We start from the raw sequence: 17,144 nt of genomic DNA, 5'->3' as shown, positions 1-17,144 counted from the left end.
TAACCTGCTGTCTGCCTCTGAGGTGGGAGGGGTCGTACGGGTGAGGCTATAGAAACAGAAAGACGGAGCAGTGGGTTTGTTTGGGTTTTTTTGAAGAACATTTATCACGTTCCTTCTGGTTTCACTTGTTTTTGTGCTTTTTGAAGGTTTTCAAGTTTTTTTCCTTTCTGTAAAAAAACAAAACAAACTCAGGTGAGCAGGTATGGCAAGCTCCGCCCCTAATAAGCCAACAATAACACAGATCACACCCTGTTCACTGTAACACACACACACACACTCCCTGCTGCAGAGGGTCACATGATACACTCACCTGTGTCCTGTTGCTGCTGAGCACAGGTGTGTAGGTGGGAGGAGTCACCTGGGGAGAATGCGGTCAGTCAGGTTTGGGTCCTTCGACCCGCCCGGTTAGTCTCCTCAGACCTGAGCTGAGTTGGTGCCTGTGGGAGGTTTGCCACAGTACTGCTGGGTCGTTGCTGCCGTGCTGTGGAGGAACATGTCTGTTAATCTGAGCAAGAATGGAGCCGCGCTGATGGCCGCCTACGAGGAGGTGGTGAGCGGCAAGTCTAACACAGACTGGTGAGATAAAGTTCACCTGTGTGTCTGTCCACACCTACATCTGCTGCACACCCACACCTGTCTGTCTGTTTCAGGGCACTGTTCACCTACGAAGGAAACACCAACAACCTCCGAGTGGCACAGAAAGGAGGTAAGTACTTGGATCCAAACTTTTGATCCCTCCGAATTTATTTCCTGTGGATTTCCCCTCACTTCCTGTTTTATTTTGAAGGTCAGGTCCTGTGTTCTTTGCTGTCCTTCCTCTCTGACTCTTCTCTCTGCTGGTTTCCTGCTGTTTTTGGACCTGAGGAGATGTTTGAGGTGTTCTTGCACTCCACCCTGTTTCTTGACCTCAGTTTGACTTTTTTCAGCAGTGCTGCAGTCTGTCCCTCTGTGCACATGTAAACCCTAAGCCTTCCTAATGTAAGACAACCAAGTTCAGCTTTTTCCACGTGATGATCATCATGACTGTAAGAAATACACTCATCCAGACTGTCCGAAAGTATAAAACAAAGTTGTGTTCATCACAGAAAATGTCCTTTTGTTTGGACCAACTGTAAAAACAGACATTTCTAGCGTCAGCAGCAAAAAACATTTATCTCCTCCTGGGGGCCGGAATGAAGGCTTTACTGGGCTGATTCTGGCCCCCAGGCCTTATGTTTGACTCCTCTGGTCTGCTCCCAGAGTGTTTTCTGTTTCTGAGGGTTTCATGTTAAAATCCAGGAGCATATCGACCACATGCAGAGTGGTGTTTGCCCTAATACACTTAAAACCTATTATTAAATATGAAGCAAACATTAACAGCGTGGTTATTACAAGCATTCAGCTTCCACAGCTGAGCCACGGCTACATCTTGTGATGTACCAATAAGTTTCAGCAGAATGGAGCAGAGGCTGCAAGTGAAAGCAAAGAAAACCACTGGGCTGAGGTCTGTGAACGCTGGTACAGCTGGTGTGTTGAAGCACACAGATAAGAATGTGCTGCTCTCAGGTGGGAAAGAAAGAAAAAGTTGCTCAGCGCTCCAAACTGGTTTGTGCAGCTGAGAAATGATGCAATGACATCACCGGCATTAAGAGTGTCAGAGGAACGTCTCAAACAAGCTGTGGAGGGTTTTTCGTGCAGCACTTGACCTCTTTATGTGTTACACAGGACGTGCGCGCAGGAACACCAGCGTAAGCCACCCTCATAACCTTCTGATCTCCAGTCTGGCCTTCAGGTGTCTGCGGTCTGATCTAAATGAGATCATGTTCTCCTTTGTGTTTTGTGTAGATGGAGGGTTGGAGGAGATGGTGGAGGAGCTGAACAGCGGGAAGGTGATGTACGCTTTCTGTCGAGTCAGGGACCCGAACTCTGGACTGCCCAAATACATCCTCATAAACTGGGTAAGACCAACTTTAACTCAAAGCTTTTTTTCCTGAAGTTTTTCTTTTTTCTGAAAACCACAAATATCTGAAGATTTCAGTGTGGATGTGAAGCTCAGGACTTTTTCACAGTGAGTAATCCAGACCATTAATAAGTGATCTCATGCTGTGGACGGATCATCTCAGACCTCTGGAGTGAAGTTTGGCTGGTTTCAGCATCTTCCAGTCACATGACAGGAAGCCCCTCAACATGTACTTTTTTTTAACCCCCATCCTCCATCTTCAGCCTGCTGATGTGTTCATATTAGCCTAGCCACCGAGTAGGTCATCGTTATATGCCCACTTCACTCCATCTTCGATCCTACAGTCAGAACATGGCATGTCATCGTTAGATGGAAACTAGCCCTCCGACTTCCTCCTAAAGTCTGGCAGAGTCTGCGAGGCTAAACAGTCCATATCCAGTTCTGAGATCCTGTAGAGAGCTCTGCAGACTTTACTTTCTATGAGTGTCGAGTGATAGAAGGATGCCATATTCACAGGATTGAATGGATGATTTTTGTTTTCTAAGACAGGTGAAGGTGTGAAGGACTCTCGGAAAGGACAGTGTGCCAATCACGTGAGCACCATAGCAGGTTTCCTGAAGGTGAGTCTGGCCTCTTTTTCCTGTTAATGTGTGTGAAGAGCTGCATCATTAACATGTGTGACATCACAGGGAGCCCATGTGACTGTAAACGCCCGTGCGGAGGACGACGTGGACCCAGAGACCATCTTGGCCAAAGTGGCCAAAGCGTCCGGCGCTAACTTTAACTTCCACAAGCAAACGCAGGAGTACAGAGACGTTCCCAGAGGACCCGTGGTGAGATCACGCCGCCTGAATCGGCAGCACAGCCTCGTTTTACCATCCAATAAGCCAATATTTCATCTCACAGTGCACTCCTACCCCTGCATGAACATTAATGTAGATCTTCTTCAGCTCAAACACTTCTGTCTACAGAGAGAGAATGCTGAAATAAAGAATAAATAATCAGGGTTGCGCACAAAGAAGAAAAACAGGACATTTCTGTTATAATCCCTGAGCCTTTTCTCTCGTCAGGGTTCTGTGTACCGCAAAGTCAATGCTGTCGAGGAAATCCAACAAATCAACAAGGACGACTTCTGGGTCAAAGCTCAGGTTCGGTTTCAACTCCGAGTCCTCCAAGATTGTACCACAGGTTTCAGTCAGCAAAGTCACACGACTCTCTATTTCTTCTTCTTCTCCTTCAGCGGGATGAAGAAATGCGTCAAAAGGAGGAAAGCATTCGAGTGGAACAGGAGAGGCAGGAGGCGGAGAGGGAGAGGAGGGACATGGAGGAGAGACAGTCAAAGGAGAGGGAGAGGATAGCGAGAGAGAGAGCTCAGCAGATCGAACAGGAGAAGTGAGTCAGACACACAAAACACAAAATCACAGAAACTCATGAAGAAGACACTTCAAGTATTTTGTGTTTCAGGCTCCGGCAGAAGCAGCGGGAGGACGAGGAGCGAGAGCAGGAACAGCAGCGTCGGGTGAGCTCAGCTTCAGCTCACTGATCCTGATTCGGTTGAGTTTATGAGCCCAGCCAGCATCACATTACTGCTCCTGATAGATTAAAAATAAATCAAATTTGGAAAACAACAGTTTATTTGATCACAAACAATATAAAAAACAATATTCAACATTACTATTTAACCCCTTTTAAAAAAAGTTATAAACATAAATAAACAGAAATATAAAGGGGCAAAAATCCTGAAGTACACATGAATAAATTCAAACATAAAAGCAAACATAAAAGAAGTTATTAAACTGAAAACTATTTCAGATAATGAAAAGTAAATAAACAGGAAATAATGGAAAGGGTAACATGTTTTAAATTACCCAATAATAATGACATAGATATTAGTTAATTAATTGATTTTGAGGGTAAGAGAAAGATGTTTTTAACTTTTAAAGGATGAGCTAACTTGTGTATTTAATTCATAAATAAATAAAAAAACATATTAAGAAAGTAAAAAATACTGGATTATGAGTCATTTCTTTATTGAAACTTGATTTTAAATCCTTTTGGCAAATCACTGAGGCAGGGAAGTCTGTGTTGTGTGATGTTAAAATTATATTTAACGTCATGTATGAATAATTTCTGTGTTTCAGAATGAGCAGCTGGAGAACATGAAGATGACGGGAATTTCCGCTGCTGCCTCGGTGCAGAAAGCTAACGTGAGCGCAATTTTGACCATAAATTCTTGTAACGTAATATCTGCTCCTGTTTCTCCCTCTAAATGTTCATTATTTATTTTCACACAGCATCAGAAACATAAAAAAAATGATCACACAGGTTTAACTTTTTTGTTATTCCAGTTTCATTTTTGATCAGCTGGGTGGATGGCTCTGAGCAGATGTTAAAACTAGAGAAATGAGGATTTTCTTGGTGATTTGTTCACATTTGTTTGGCTCTGTGATTGGATGTTGCCCACCAAGACGTATCATGGGAACTGTAGTCTGCTTCACATGTTTAGTTCTACAGCCTGGAAGCCTTTACATTTTTTTACTGTAAGCCAAATTGAAATGAACAGGAAGAGCTGAATTACAAAGGCTGAAGAGTTGCATTGAGAGAAGTGTAGGATCCTGCCTCTTTACTTTAATGTCACCCAGTTTTATTCACAGGAGGCGAAATCTCTGATTTCTCAGAGAGCGTTTAATCCCAGAGACATCTTCAAGCAGAAGGAGCAGAGCTTTGATGCTGGCGACACACCTGCTGCCTCCAGACCCGGTAAGAAACACGATGATGATAATGATGAGGATGATGATGATGATGGTGGTTCACCTTAATGTTTCCCCCTGCAGGGAGGCTGCAGAGTCCGTTTCTATCGCAGAAATCGTTTGAGCGAGACGTCCCGGTTCAGCCTCGGTTTCCACCATCCTCTCCTCCAGCAGTGACCCCCCTGTCTCTGATTACATCTGCTTCACCTGTGCTGCCTGTCTCACATGCTGCACCTGCCTCCACTACAGCACCAGAGAGGTCACACTCACCTGTGCAGCCTGCAGGTGAGACATATTGAGGCAGCTTTTCAACTGCAGGAGGTTCCCAGAAGGAACCACAGTTCTTTGGTGTAGAACAGAAATAAAAAATAAAGTAAGTTTTGTGGAGTAACTGTTGTTCTCACAGTTCTCACAAAACTGCTGGCCTTCAGCAGGCGTCCAGAAGTTAGCCAGTCAGAACCAAGGTGGCTTTTTATTTTTAAATATTAAGCTTTGTTAAAAATACTTTCAAATTTAGGAGTGGATTTGTGTGATGAGTAGAAAACTTGTGTTCACATAACACTGATATTTTCTTTGGATATGCTGAATCAGCTGAAAAAGTTGAGTCTGGAAACCTTTTTTTATGTATTAATTTAACTGATTAGTGACCTGAACTGTGAAATACCCGCGTGTTGTGTGTATGACATGAAGTAAGACGTCCCTCCTGCAAACACAGACGCTGGTTATGGTGACGAAGACGAGTGGTCAGATGATTTTGATGAAGATGAAGCTGCACAAGGTGTGAACTTTAACGTCATTTCATTTAAACTTTTGTTTTGTGCAATTTTGATCATTTATCAATAATCAGAGTCGTTTGAATTAGGTTTTTTTTTAAATCTTTTTCTTCCTATAAGACCATATTTTATATGATGATCAGTTTGTCACTAACATCAACACCCACAAAAATCACTCCGAGTACATTTACACAATACTTTATACTTCTAGTATGCTACATTTCAGAGTTTTCTTAGTCTTATAACTGCAGCTGAGATTTAAACACATGAATTACAAATAGCTGCAGAACAACACCATATCAATTTAATTCAATTAATTAGTCAATGAATCTAATGTTCAGTAAATTTAAAAATAACAGACATCTCAATAATAATAAAGCAAACAAAATAAACCTAAAACAATCTGAAACCACATTAGAAAACATTAGAGTTGAAAATGTCACTTTTATCCATTTTAAATTAAATCTATAACACTGTGAAGTGAATACTAATGAATTTTTCCTCAGTGGTGCTTTTACGTTTGAAACATTAAAGACAAAAAAACAAAAGTAATTAAATATGTTAAATACTGGAAACTTAGCAGTTTAAAGTTTAAACTTTGCTATATTTTCAATTTTTTTGGTTAATAAAATTAATTAATTTGAACTATTTTACATATTGAGTAAGAGTCACTGTCAGAGTTGGCGAGTCAGTGAATTTTTGAGTTTGCAGCAGCAAATGATGGACGTTAGCTGAAATAATTTGTGGTTATTCTGTGTTTGCTCCATCATGTTTACAGCTCACAGCTTGGTTTTTGTTTCGTTGGCCTTCATGTTTGTAAAGCTGTTACACCACGATTGTAGCACAGCGCTGGTTAGATAGATAGATTTGTTCACTGGCTATATCAGAATCTCAGACTATGTAACATAATTCATAGTAACATTTCTGTAACTTCTGTTTTTTGAGGGTTGTAGTGTGGTGATACTTAGTACTTTTCCTGGAATTGGAGTATTAATACTGTATCCTGTTGGTACTTTTGTGTCTTTTCTCGCTGTCCTGGAAAACAAAGAACACTTTTTCATCTCTGGTATTTAAAACTTGTGAATTTTTATAATGTGCAGAGGGAAGTCCAGCTCAAGATGATCCATACATGGCACCGCATTCAGCCTGGAGTAACGAGGACCTGTATCAAAACGTTTCCCAGCATGCACCAGCAGTAAGTCCTCTTCATCATAAGTACATTTACATGTACAACACTCCCAGTAAATATTTTCCTTAGAAATTAACAACGTATTTTGATTCTGATTCCTCCCTTAACGTCTTACTAACAGTTTGAGAAATGTGTCTGACTCAAAAACTGACCAATAGACCTGAGACTTAGTGGGTGTATCTCTGTGGTCTCGAGTAAGTGCAGTGCTGAGTTTGAGGTTGTTTGGATGACTAGATCTCAGACTTTGGCTAAAATTTGTTCTCTGTTAGAATAAACTGATACAGGGAGAGGCGTGTTTGTTCTGATCATTTTCTGAAGATGTTATACCCAAGTTTAATCATAGCAAAACACTAACCTAAACCACAGCATCTAATTCTATGTTTAACCCTGACACCAAGATTGAACCTTCAGTCATTCCTTTTAATGTGTCCCACCTCAACCAAAGAAATCATAAACAGGATTGTGTTTTGTAAAATAATGCAAAATCCCTAAAATTTGCTTACTATGACTGAAAGTGCTCTGCACAAGAATTCCAGTGTGCCTTGACTGCTAGTTTTATGCACAAATGGCAAAAAAAGAACCTTGAAATGGGAAACATACTGTGACCATGCCTCAATCAGAAAATGTTTCATTTAGCATAAGAAATAATTCTGAATTTCCAGTGAAGCACTGTTTAAATAAATACTCTTCCAGCTGTTTCTGTTTACTTTTCCAGACGTTTGTTTTCTCATTCCAACTTTTTTCAGATATATTGGTACCATTAGATTCAGAATGAGCTCATATTTGTCATGAAATAAAATACACATACAGTGGCTTGCAAAAGTATTTGGCCCCCTTGAACTTTTCCACATTTTGTCACATTACAGCCACAAACCTGAATCAATTTTATTGGAATTCCACGTGAAAGACCAATACAAAGTGGTGTACACGTGAGAAGTGGAATGAAAATTATACATGATTCTAGAGATGGACCGATCCGATATTACGTATCGGTATCGGTCCGATACTGACCTAAATGACTGGATCGGAGAAAAATAAAAAATGTAATCCGATCCATTAAATATCACGAAAGCACCTCACAAAACTTGCAACACGCCGTAACTCACCTCAGAACGTTAGCATGTCGGAGCAGTATGCATCACGTGATAGAGCGGCTGTGGCATGCGGGACCTGTCGGTGGTCTGGATAGCATTTGGAGCTTCGCTAGCAACCTGGCATTTCATCTCCGACAAAGTTATCCCGAGAGAAGTAAAGCAAGTGTGTAAGTCCATCTCTGAATGTTTGTAAAGCATTCCTGCGTTAAGCTTAACGAGCGACTGCCTCTCGCTCTCCGGCTGCTACTTCAATCGTGAAACTGCTTAAATGATCAGCTGATCGGCTTTTCTGTCGCGAGTCCGTCTTTGTTTTTGGCCCACTTTGCACCAGAAAGAGGAAACCAGCGGCTGAACAACAGCAGCACGTTTAAGCTTGATAAGCTGTTGTTAGAATTTATTTATTATTACTTTCTACACCAGGATCTTTTTCTACGTAGCTGACGCTGGTAACTGTGCAGGGGCGGATCTAGCAAAGTTTAGCCAGGGGGGCCGATAGGGCATTAACTGGGAAAAGGGGGCACAAAGACATACTTTTCTTTCTTATTCTCATTTAAAATGTCTAGCTTTTAATAAATAATTATCTGACACACAAAGTTTTAATTTGATGTAAAATGAATAGAAGTCAATTACTGTATATAGTGACTATTAAGTCTAATATATATATATATACCCTAGTAAGCTATAGTACTTTTTCCTTTGGGAAGGTACCATCTGTGCAGTCTGCAATTTTGTTGAAGAAAGATGTTGAATCTATTTAATATTTCTTGAAAAATAATTGATTTCTGTGCATTTTTTTTCACACTGCATCAAATTAAGGTTGATTACATCGATTAAGCATCATGAGGTGGCGCGTGAGGGGTGGTTCCCTATTTTTTATTTATTTATTTTTGTTGTTGCTGGGAGTTGGAACCCTATTAGTTAGGTTGCTTAATATTTACGCTAAGTACTCTTTAAAATACCAGAATAGGGAGGATGGTGTAGGTCTAAGTTTATTAGATTGATCAGTATTGCTGAACTATGAAATATTTTTTTGTATACAGGTATAACAGAATAGCTTTAGTGTAGTTGTTGTTTTAAACTTGAGTATGAACTTGCAGACTTGCAAAATGCAGCAAGATATTTTAAAAAACAGTTTTGTTGATTAAAAAACACTATATCGGATTCATATCGGTATCGGCAGATATCCAAATTTATGATATCGGTATCGGTATCGGACATAAAAAAGTGGTATCGTGCCATCTCTACATGATTCTAAACATTTCTTACAAATAAATAACTGAAAAGTGGGGTGTGCGTAATTATTCAGCCCCCTTTGGTCTGAGTGCAGTCAGTTGCCCATAGACATTGCCTGATGAGTGCTAATGACTAAATAGAGTGCACCTGTGTGTAATCTAATGTCAGTACAAATACAGCTGCTCTGTGACGGCCTCAGAGGTTGTCTAAGAGAATATTGGGAGCAACAACACCATGAAGTCCAAAGAACACACCAGACAGGTCAGGGATAAAGTTATTGAGAAATGTAAAGCAGGCTTAGGCTACAGAAAGATTTCCCAAGCCTTGAACATCCCACGGAGCACTGTTCAAGCAATCGTTCAGAAATGGAAGGAGTATGGCACAACTGTAAACCTACCAAGACAAGGCCGTCCACCTAAACTCACAGGCCGAACAAGGAGAGCGCTGATCAGAAATGCAGCCAAGAGGCCCATGGTGACTCTGGACGAGCTGCAGAGATCTACAGCTCAGGTGGGGGAATCTGTCCATAGGACAACTATTAGTCGTGCACTGCACAAAGTTGGCCTTTATGGAAGAGTGGCAAGAACAAAGCCATTGTTAACAGAAAACCATAAGAAGTCCCGTTTGCAGTTTGCCACAAGCCATGTGGGGGACACAGCAAACATGTGGAAGAAGGTGCTCTGGTCAGATGAGACCAAAATGGAACTTTTTGCCCAAAATACAAAACGCTATGTGTGCCAGAAAACTAACACTGCACATCACTCTGAACACACCATCCCCACTGTCAAATATGGTGGTGGTGGCAGCATCATGCTCTGGGGGTGCTTCTCTTCAGCAGGGACAGGGAAGCTGGTCAGAGTTGATGGGAAGATGGATGGAGCCAAATACAGGGCAATCTTGGAAGAAAACCTCTTGGAGTCTGCAAAAGACTTGAGACTGGGGCAGAGGTTCACCTTCCAGCAAGACAACGACCCTAAACATAAAGCCAGGGCAACAATGGAATGGTTTAAAACAAAACATATCCATGTGTTAGAATGGCCCAGTCAAAGTCCAGATCTAAATCCAATCGAGAACCTGTGGCAAGATCTGAAAACTGCTGTTCACAAACGCTGTCCATCTAATCTGACTGAGCTGGAGCTGTTTTGCAAAGAAGAATGGGCAAGGATTTCAGTCTGTAGATGTGCAAAGCTGGTAGAGACATACCAGCTCTACCAGCTGGTAGAGACTGGCAGCTGTAATTGTAGCAAAAGGTGGTTCTACAAAGTATTGACTCAGGGGGTTGAATAATTACGCACACCCCACTTTGCAGTTATTTATTTGTAAAAGATGTTTGGAATCATGTATGATTTTTGTTCCACTTCTCACGTGTACACCACTTTGTGTTGGTCTTTCACGTGGAATTCCAATAAAATTGATTCATGTTTGTGGCTGTAATGTGACAAAATGTGGAAAAGTTCAAGGGGGTCGAATACTTTTGCAAACCACTGTAAGTTCTTGGCTTCTAAGTTAATGAATACCTATATTTGTAGACCTACACTCAACAAAAATATAAACGCAACACCTTTGTTACTGCTCCCATTCCCCATGGGATGGACGTAGAGACCTAAAATTCATTCCAGATACACAATATAACCATCCCTCCCAAACAGTGGTCACAAATCAGTCCAAATGTGTGGTAGTGGGCACATCTGCTATATTGAGATAATCCATCCCACCTCACAGGTGTGCCACATCAGGATGCTGATCTGACATCATGAGTAGTGCACAGGTGTACCTCAGACTGCCCACAACAAAAGGCCACCCTGGAATGTGCAGTTTTTTGCGCTATTGGGGGTCTGGGGACCCAGAACCGGTCAGTATCTGGTGTGACCACCATTTGCCTCATGCAGTGCAACACATCGTCGCATGGAGTCTATCAGATTGTCAATTGTGGCCTGTGGAATGTTGGTCCACTCCACTTCAATGGCTGTGCGAGGTTGTTGGATATTCGTGGGAACTGGTACACGCTGTCGTATACGCCGGTCAAGCACATCCCGAACATGCTCAATGGGTGACATGTCCGGTGAGTATGCTGGCCATGCAAGAACTGGGACATTCTCAGCTGCCATCTGCCCTGAACAATGTGAACCATGATTCATCCGTGAAGCGCACACCTCTCCAACGTGCCAGACGCCATCGAATGTGAGCATTTGCCCACACAAGTCTGTTACGGCGACGAGCTGGAGTCAGGTCAAGACCCCGATGAGGACGACGGGCATGCAGTTGAGCGTCCCTGAGACGGTTTCTGACAGTTTGTGCAGAAATTGTTTTGTTGTGCAAACCAATTGTTCCAGCAGCTGTCTGGGTGGCTGGTCTCAGACGATCTTGGAGGTGAACCTGCTGGATGTGGAGGTCCTGGGCTGGTGTGGTTACACGAGGTCTGCGGTTGTGAGGCCGGTTGGATGTGCTGCCATATTCTCTGAAACGCCTGTGGAGACGGCTTATGGTTGAGAAATGAACATTCAATGCACGGGCGACAGATCTGGTTGACATTCCTGCTGTCAGCATGCCAATTGCACGCTCCCTCATTGCTTGTGGCATCTGTGGCATTTTGCTGTGAGACAAAACTGCACATTCCAGGGTGGCCTTTTGTTGTGGGCAGTCTGAGGTACACCTGTGCACTACTCATGATGTCAGATCAGCATCCTGATGTGGCACACCTGTGAGGTGGGATGGATTATCTCAATATAGCAGATGTGCCCACTACCACACATTTGGACTGATTTGTGACCACTGTTTGGGAGGGATGGTTATATTGTGTATCTGGAATGAATTTTAGGTCTCTACGTCCATCCCATGGGGAATGGGAGCAGTAACAAAGGTGTTGCGTTTATATTTTTGTTGAGTGTATTTATTGAGGTGATTCATGTATTTATTTAATCTCTTCTGGCAGATTTGGTCCTCCAGTGTTTGAGTAAAAAGTTATTGAATGAAATGATTTAAAATACTGTTTAAATGTTAATTAGCTGTTTTTGAATTTCAGGCTGATGGTATTAATTGGGATGGCAGTGGACAAGGTATCTGTGCCAGAGCTCTGTACGACTACCAGGCCGGTACGTACGCGCGCGCACACACACACACACACACACACACACACACACACACACACACACACACACACACACACACACACACACACGCACGCACACACACACACACACTCATGTTTTTGGTAGTTGTGGGGTCTGCCGTCTTCTCTGTGACTACTGAGGACCATCGTGTCTTGTGGTCTAACATGTCTGAATGAAATTGGAAAGAGTCCAGAGTGTTGTTCACCATACTGATATCATGAAAATAAGACTTCTGTGATATCACAACAACATTATTGTAATTGAGTTTGCACTGGGGCCTCTAGTGGCCTGTGAAGGTACAGCAGATCATTCACAGTAAATGACATGTTTTTATTTATCCATTTATTTGGTTTGATTATCAAATAATTATCAGTTATTGAATATTAATGATTAAATGCTTAACTAGTTGAGTTTCCACATTTTTTTATAAATTTACCTGCAAATATTTGACCAAAATGTATTCTGTATTCTTCAATTGAGGAAAAGTGTTTAAATGAACCATTGACTGTCACAGGGGAAAAGCTGTTAAAGAAGGATGAATCTCAATAAATGAATCAAGAAGATCAAATCTGTAAATCAAATCTGTAAAAACAGGATAATGCTTTTTATTGGCTGTAAAATAAGCTTGCAGTGGTCTTACATTTGGAAAGAGCTGTTGTACCTCAACAGTGCAGTAAGCCATCCAGTTTGGTTATTATTTATCACATTTACCTGATGAAACACTGAAATGTTGTTGTTTTACATACAGATCTAAAGTCGAGTATACAGAACAGTTTCTTTCATTTCTTTTTTTTAAATGCTTGTAATTTTAAACTTGAAACTCTTGAAAGGTGTTTCTAGATAAACCTTTAGTTTAACTGAGTTTTCTCTCTTCCTCACAGCGGATGACACTGAGATCACCTTTGACCCCGATGACATTATTACTCAGATAGAAATGCTGGATGAGGGTTGGTGGAGAGGTGTTGGACCTGATGGGGAATACGGCATGTTCCCGGCTAACTATGTGGAGCTTATCTAGTTGTCATTGGCTCATTGTCCTGTTAATTTTAATAAAGCTGTGGGTGTTTCAGATGGATATTTTACTCACATTAACTTGTTCAGTATCACTGAATTAATAAACCTTTGTAAAAACCAGTAAACAATAAATACAGTCATTTTCAAGTGCAGTTTGGATATTGCTCTTATTTTTCTTTTGTCCTATTTGGCCAGTCTTACTACCGTAATTAATAAGAAGTATAAATTAGGTTCATATAGAGCCTTTTAATAAACTCAAGGTTGCTTTACGCACAAAACTCAAATGCCTCAGTGAACAGGTGGCATTTCAGCCGAGACTGGGACTATGGACCTCAGAGGGGGCCTGCAGAGCATCTCAAGGAGGACACACAGCATGTGGTGATGCTCCTGTGTTCTTCAGGCAGTCACTGACTTTCTTAAAAAACAGTTCTTATATTTAAAAAAAAAAAAAAAAAAAAAGTTAATTTGTCCAGATAGTTTGGAGTCTCTGAAAATGTGGGGAAAAACTGCTCTCCAGTCAGCAGAGTTTCAAATATAAAAACTGTCTTTGTCAGAAAAGTTCTTCAGTTCCCTGGTTTTTTAATTATTTTATTTCCGTACCTCTTTTAAATATCTATGTCAATGTTAATTAAGTTTATTATATTATTTTATATTTATTACAATATTCATGTATTGTTTTTTTAATGTCTGTCCTTAGTTTTAATGTTGTCATGTTTCATAATATCTGTCTTGTGTTTTATTACCTGATTTGAGCAGACTGTACTGTAGGAAGGAGTATCAGGGCCACATTAAGAAAAGAAAAGTCAAGTGTTTTGAGAATAAAGTTGAAATGTGGAGATGATCATTGTTGTTTCAAGACAAACTGCCATGTTTGCCATCTGTCCACGACCAGCTGTTTCCTTGTTACTTTATTTGTGCTGAATAAAGTTTGTTTGTTTGTTTTTTAAAGCAGCACGCTGCTGCTCTGACGTCATTTCCGTGCGCCCGGCCTCCCTGACAGTGAAGAAGGAGAAATGGCTGCAAGGTTACTGCTCCGCTCCGCCGTTAGAGCCGCGGCAGCCTGCCGCTCCGCCCGGACCCCCGCTCTGAGCCGCGGCATGGCGGCAGGAGGTGAGCCACGAGCCGGCACAGAACACCCGGAACCCACCGGAACAGGCGGCTTAGAGAGGGTCTAATCCGCGGGGAGGTCGGAGGACGCCGAGCGCTTCCTGTCCTGGTGACGGCTCCTCTCGGATCAGACTTCATGTTAATATCCTGCGATTTATTAAAAACCGTGTGTTGGCTGATTGTTTGACTTGTAGATTTAAAAAGTCTTAATATATCAGAATTTAGTAATCATGACGGTCAATACGGTGAGATTTAAAACCTAAAATATATTTTATATCTGAAACAATTAACGTGTCATATTTTAACCTTCTCCATGAAGGTCCTTGAACGTCTCGTCGGTATGAAGATTAAACACATGAGAGAGTAACGGAAGTTGTCATTGGTCTGGTTTGCCGATCGAAGTGATCAGTAAGATTGTAATGGTATCGATAAACATAGCATTTTAACTTGCAGAGTTTCCCAGAAACCTGAATAATTTGTATGTAGTCTGGAACAGCTAAAGGCAGTGATCAATGCATTTTAAGTTGCTGTGTGTGACCATGACTGACGATGATCAATGAAGTGAATCAGAGTGACATGAATGAAAACATCAGATCAAACATTTCAGTTTTACACTGAGATGTTTTCATGTCTGTGAGAGAAACCCGTGCTGCTTTACGTTTCACAAACTCAGCAACTCACTGAGGTCATAAGAACCTGTAATAACGTGTACTGTAGTCATGTGACCCACAGGGAGTCCACACATTAGCCAGTTCTGATGAACAGTGTTTGCTTTGAAGCTCTTAATCACACTGTGCTGTTCACAGGGATTCCCACTGATGAGGAGCAGGCCACCGGGCTGGAAAAGGTCATCATGAAGGCCATGAAACAGGGCGAGGTAAGACCGACGCACAGGAATTCTGACATCATGTGCTCCAGAAACATGAAAAACATAGTGTTTTTAAAAAAAAAAAACAGCAGTAGAAAAAGAAGAGCGTGATGTGGATTCATCTTAACACTATTTCACACAGACCAGAAATTAAATCAAGATTAAAATCATTAAACATCAAATCTGAGGAGAAACGAGAAGACTCAAGCTGTCGGTGTGTCGACATATTTCAGCAAAACTATAAAACATTTTTATTTTGAGTAGTTACTGATTTTGTTACTCATAATATTTATTTTTAGTATTTTTGGGCTTGTTTAAGTTTGTATTAATATTTGTTAATGTATTCTCGATTATTTGTTTATTTTCATATAGCAGTTATTTGATTAACATTAGTTTTCTATGTTTTGCCTTTTTATTAATGATTAATAATTATTTTGTGGTATATTCGCTGCTCGGCTCATTTTCAAATATTAATATAAATTATTCTGTCTGCAGCTCAGCCTCAGCTGATCTGAGGTCAGCCTCTGAGTCGTGTGAATCGTTCTTGATGAACAATGAATTTTGAAATGAAACTGATGTTGAATACTGTCACGCCCCGACTCACCTGACTCCTCCCCCTCCTGTAGGACCCCTTCAACATGATGAAGCCAAAGCACTATGCAGGCTCCAAGGCTGACCCCCACCTGGTTCCCTCCATCACGAACAAAAGGATTGTGGGATGCGTGTGTGAGTTGTTGTTTCCTGTTTGTAAGCGTGTGTGAGTGTCGGCCACGGCTTTCTCAGGCGAGGGTTAAACTTTGCCCCAGGCTCAAAGATGGGCGGGGCATAATCCTCACTGGGGAAACCTGAGCGTGCGTGTGACGTACAGGTGGCACCGCTCTCACCCAGTTTCCTGTGTGCAGGTGAGGAGGACAACACGGCCGTGGTCTGGTTCTGGCTCCACGAGGGTGAGGCCCAGCGCTGTCCATCTTGCGGCTCCCACTACAAACTGGTTCCCCACGAACTCCCCCATTGACTCACCACCACCTCCTCCTGCGGAGCAAGCGGCACTGTCCGCTTCTCGCTGTCTCCTACTTGACATACCTGCTGACCTCATCAGTCGTTGCTTACACGTTACATGTACTCGGGATCAGACACGTTCGGGGAACAAAGAGTTTCTTCAGACATTTCCATTCAGTCAGTTTACACACACAATTGTACTGCACACGTTACACTCCTCCCACCTCCCAGGAGCAGCAATAAACGTAACTTCCTGTTTGTGTGCGTCTCTGAGTCTTCTTCCTGTTTTTCATAGTTAACCATGATTAATGGGTTTTACATCGAACTTCTAGACTTGTTCTTGTAGTTTGAGTGAACTGTTCCTTTATCCTGAATCAGCTGACTCAGTCTTTTTATTACCATATTTATTTATTTAGCGCCTGTCCCGTTTGGCTCTTTAGCCATCAGAATTGTTGTCTAAAGGCAAAGAAAGATGCCCAACGGATTTACTTTACCAAATTGACCATCCCAGCCTTGCCATAATGGTCCATTTGATTCACCTTTTATTGTTTATTTTTTATTTTCACTTGCTGAATACGGGACAGACTTGAATGGAAGAAAGAAGGGGAGAAAGAAAGAGGGAAAGAGAAACAGCTGAGAAGAGGGACGGGGGAGAAGGGCAAAAAACAAAAACCAACAGAACGGGCAGAGAAAAAAAATGCATCTATCAATCACCTGGATCACCTGCTGAGAAAGAAAAAAGAAAGCAAGCAGAAGAGAACAAGAGTAATAGAATAAACAACATCACAATGATATATGGGAATATGACAGTAAATACTAAATATTAAACATTATTTTGCAGCACATAAGATCAACAGAACACAGTGTGCTTTGAGGTAGGAGCCAAAAAGGGTGTAGTTTGTGGGTGTGATCACCCGTGTGTACACCTGTGAGCATGGACGCGCTTGTTTTTAAAAGGTTCCTTCATGTAATGATCTGCTAGAGGGTGTGGGGGGGCCACAGCCCCATCCTCCAGGGCATGAAGCAGGTATGGAGGAGATCAAAACTCCAGACATCCAGAGGCCCCCA

The 17,144-nt window shown here is 41.7% G+C and overlaps 2 protein-coding genes across 2 annotated transcripts; both read left to right on the top strand.

The window, feature by feature from the left end:
• Positions 1–58: 58 nt before the first annotated feature.
• Positions 59–13,254, top strand: LOC147325366 (drebrin-like protein B). Its single transcript, XM_086299883.1, has 15 exons — positions 59–576; positions 651–706; positions 1,825–1,937; positions 2,485–2,559; positions 2,629–2,772; positions 3,010–3,087; positions 3,180–3,331; positions 3,404–3,458; positions 4,081–4,146; positions 4,594–4,699; positions 4,774–4,974; positions 5,405–5,467; positions 6,563–6,657; positions 12,001–12,070; positions 12,970–13,254. Exons 1-15 carry the CDS (start codon positions 494–496, stop codon positions 13,104–13,106), a joined length of 1,494 nt encoding a protein of 497 aa, XP_086156009.1. The 5' UTR covers positions 59–493; the 3' UTR covers positions 13,107–13,254.
• Positions 13,255–13,922: 668 nt separating this feature from the next.
• Positions 13,923–16,334, top strand: cox5ba (cytochrome c oxidase subunit 5Ba). The gene is made up of 4 exons (XM_086299885.1): positions 13,923–14,212; positions 15,016–15,086; positions 15,704–15,803; positions 15,980–16,334. Exons 1-4 carry the CDS (start codon positions 14,116–14,118, stop codon positions 16,090–16,092), a joined length of 381 nt encoding a protein of 126 aa, XP_086156011.1. The 5' UTR covers positions 13,923–14,115; the 3' UTR covers positions 16,093–16,334.
• Positions 16,335–17,144: the final 810 nt, after the last annotated feature.

Source organism: Aulonocara sp. 'chitande type north' Nkhata Bay, linkage group LG7 (genome assembly GCF_057382095.1).
Source record: "Aulonocara sp. 'chitande type north' Nkhata Bay isolate Kocher_YH1m ecotype deep benthic linkage group LG7, A_spYH_male_GT1.1, whole genome shotgun sequence".
NCBI classification, from domain to species: domain Eukaryota; kingdom Metazoa; phylum Chordata; class Actinopteri; order Cichliformes; family Cichlidae; genus Aulonocara; species Aulonocara sp. 'chitande type north' Nkhata Bay.
The sequence above is the reverse complement of the archived record's forward strand: the minus strand, read 5'-3'. Positions and strand labels throughout refer to the sequence as shown.

Bases quoted from the DNA above. Each gene is read 5' to 3' on its own strand.
- LOC147325366 (XM_086299883.1), top strand. From the start codon at position 494: ATGTCTGTTAATCTGAGCAAGAATGGAGCCGCGCTGATGGCCGCCTAC. The intron at 1,938-2,484 runs GTAAGACCAACT...TTGTTTTCTAAG, and splicing joins AATACATCCTCATAAACTGG to ACAGGTGAAGGTGTGAAGGA. The intron at 2,560-2,628 runs GTGAGTCTGGCC...GTGACATCACAG, and splicing joins CCATAGCAGGTTTCCTGAAG to GGAGCCCATGTGACTGTAAA.
- cox5ba (XM_086299885.1), top strand. From the start codon at position 14,116: ATGGCTGCAAGGTTACTGCTCCGCTCCGCCGTTAGAGCCGCGGCAGCC. The intron at 14,213-15,015 runs GTGAGCCACGAG...TGCTGTTCACAG, and splicing joins CCGCGGCATGGCGGCAGGAG to GGATTCCCACTGATGAGGAG. The intron at 15,804-15,979 runs GTGAGTTGTTGT...TCCTGTGTGCAG, and splicing joins AAGGATTGTGGGATGCGTGT to GTGAGGAGGACAACACGGCC.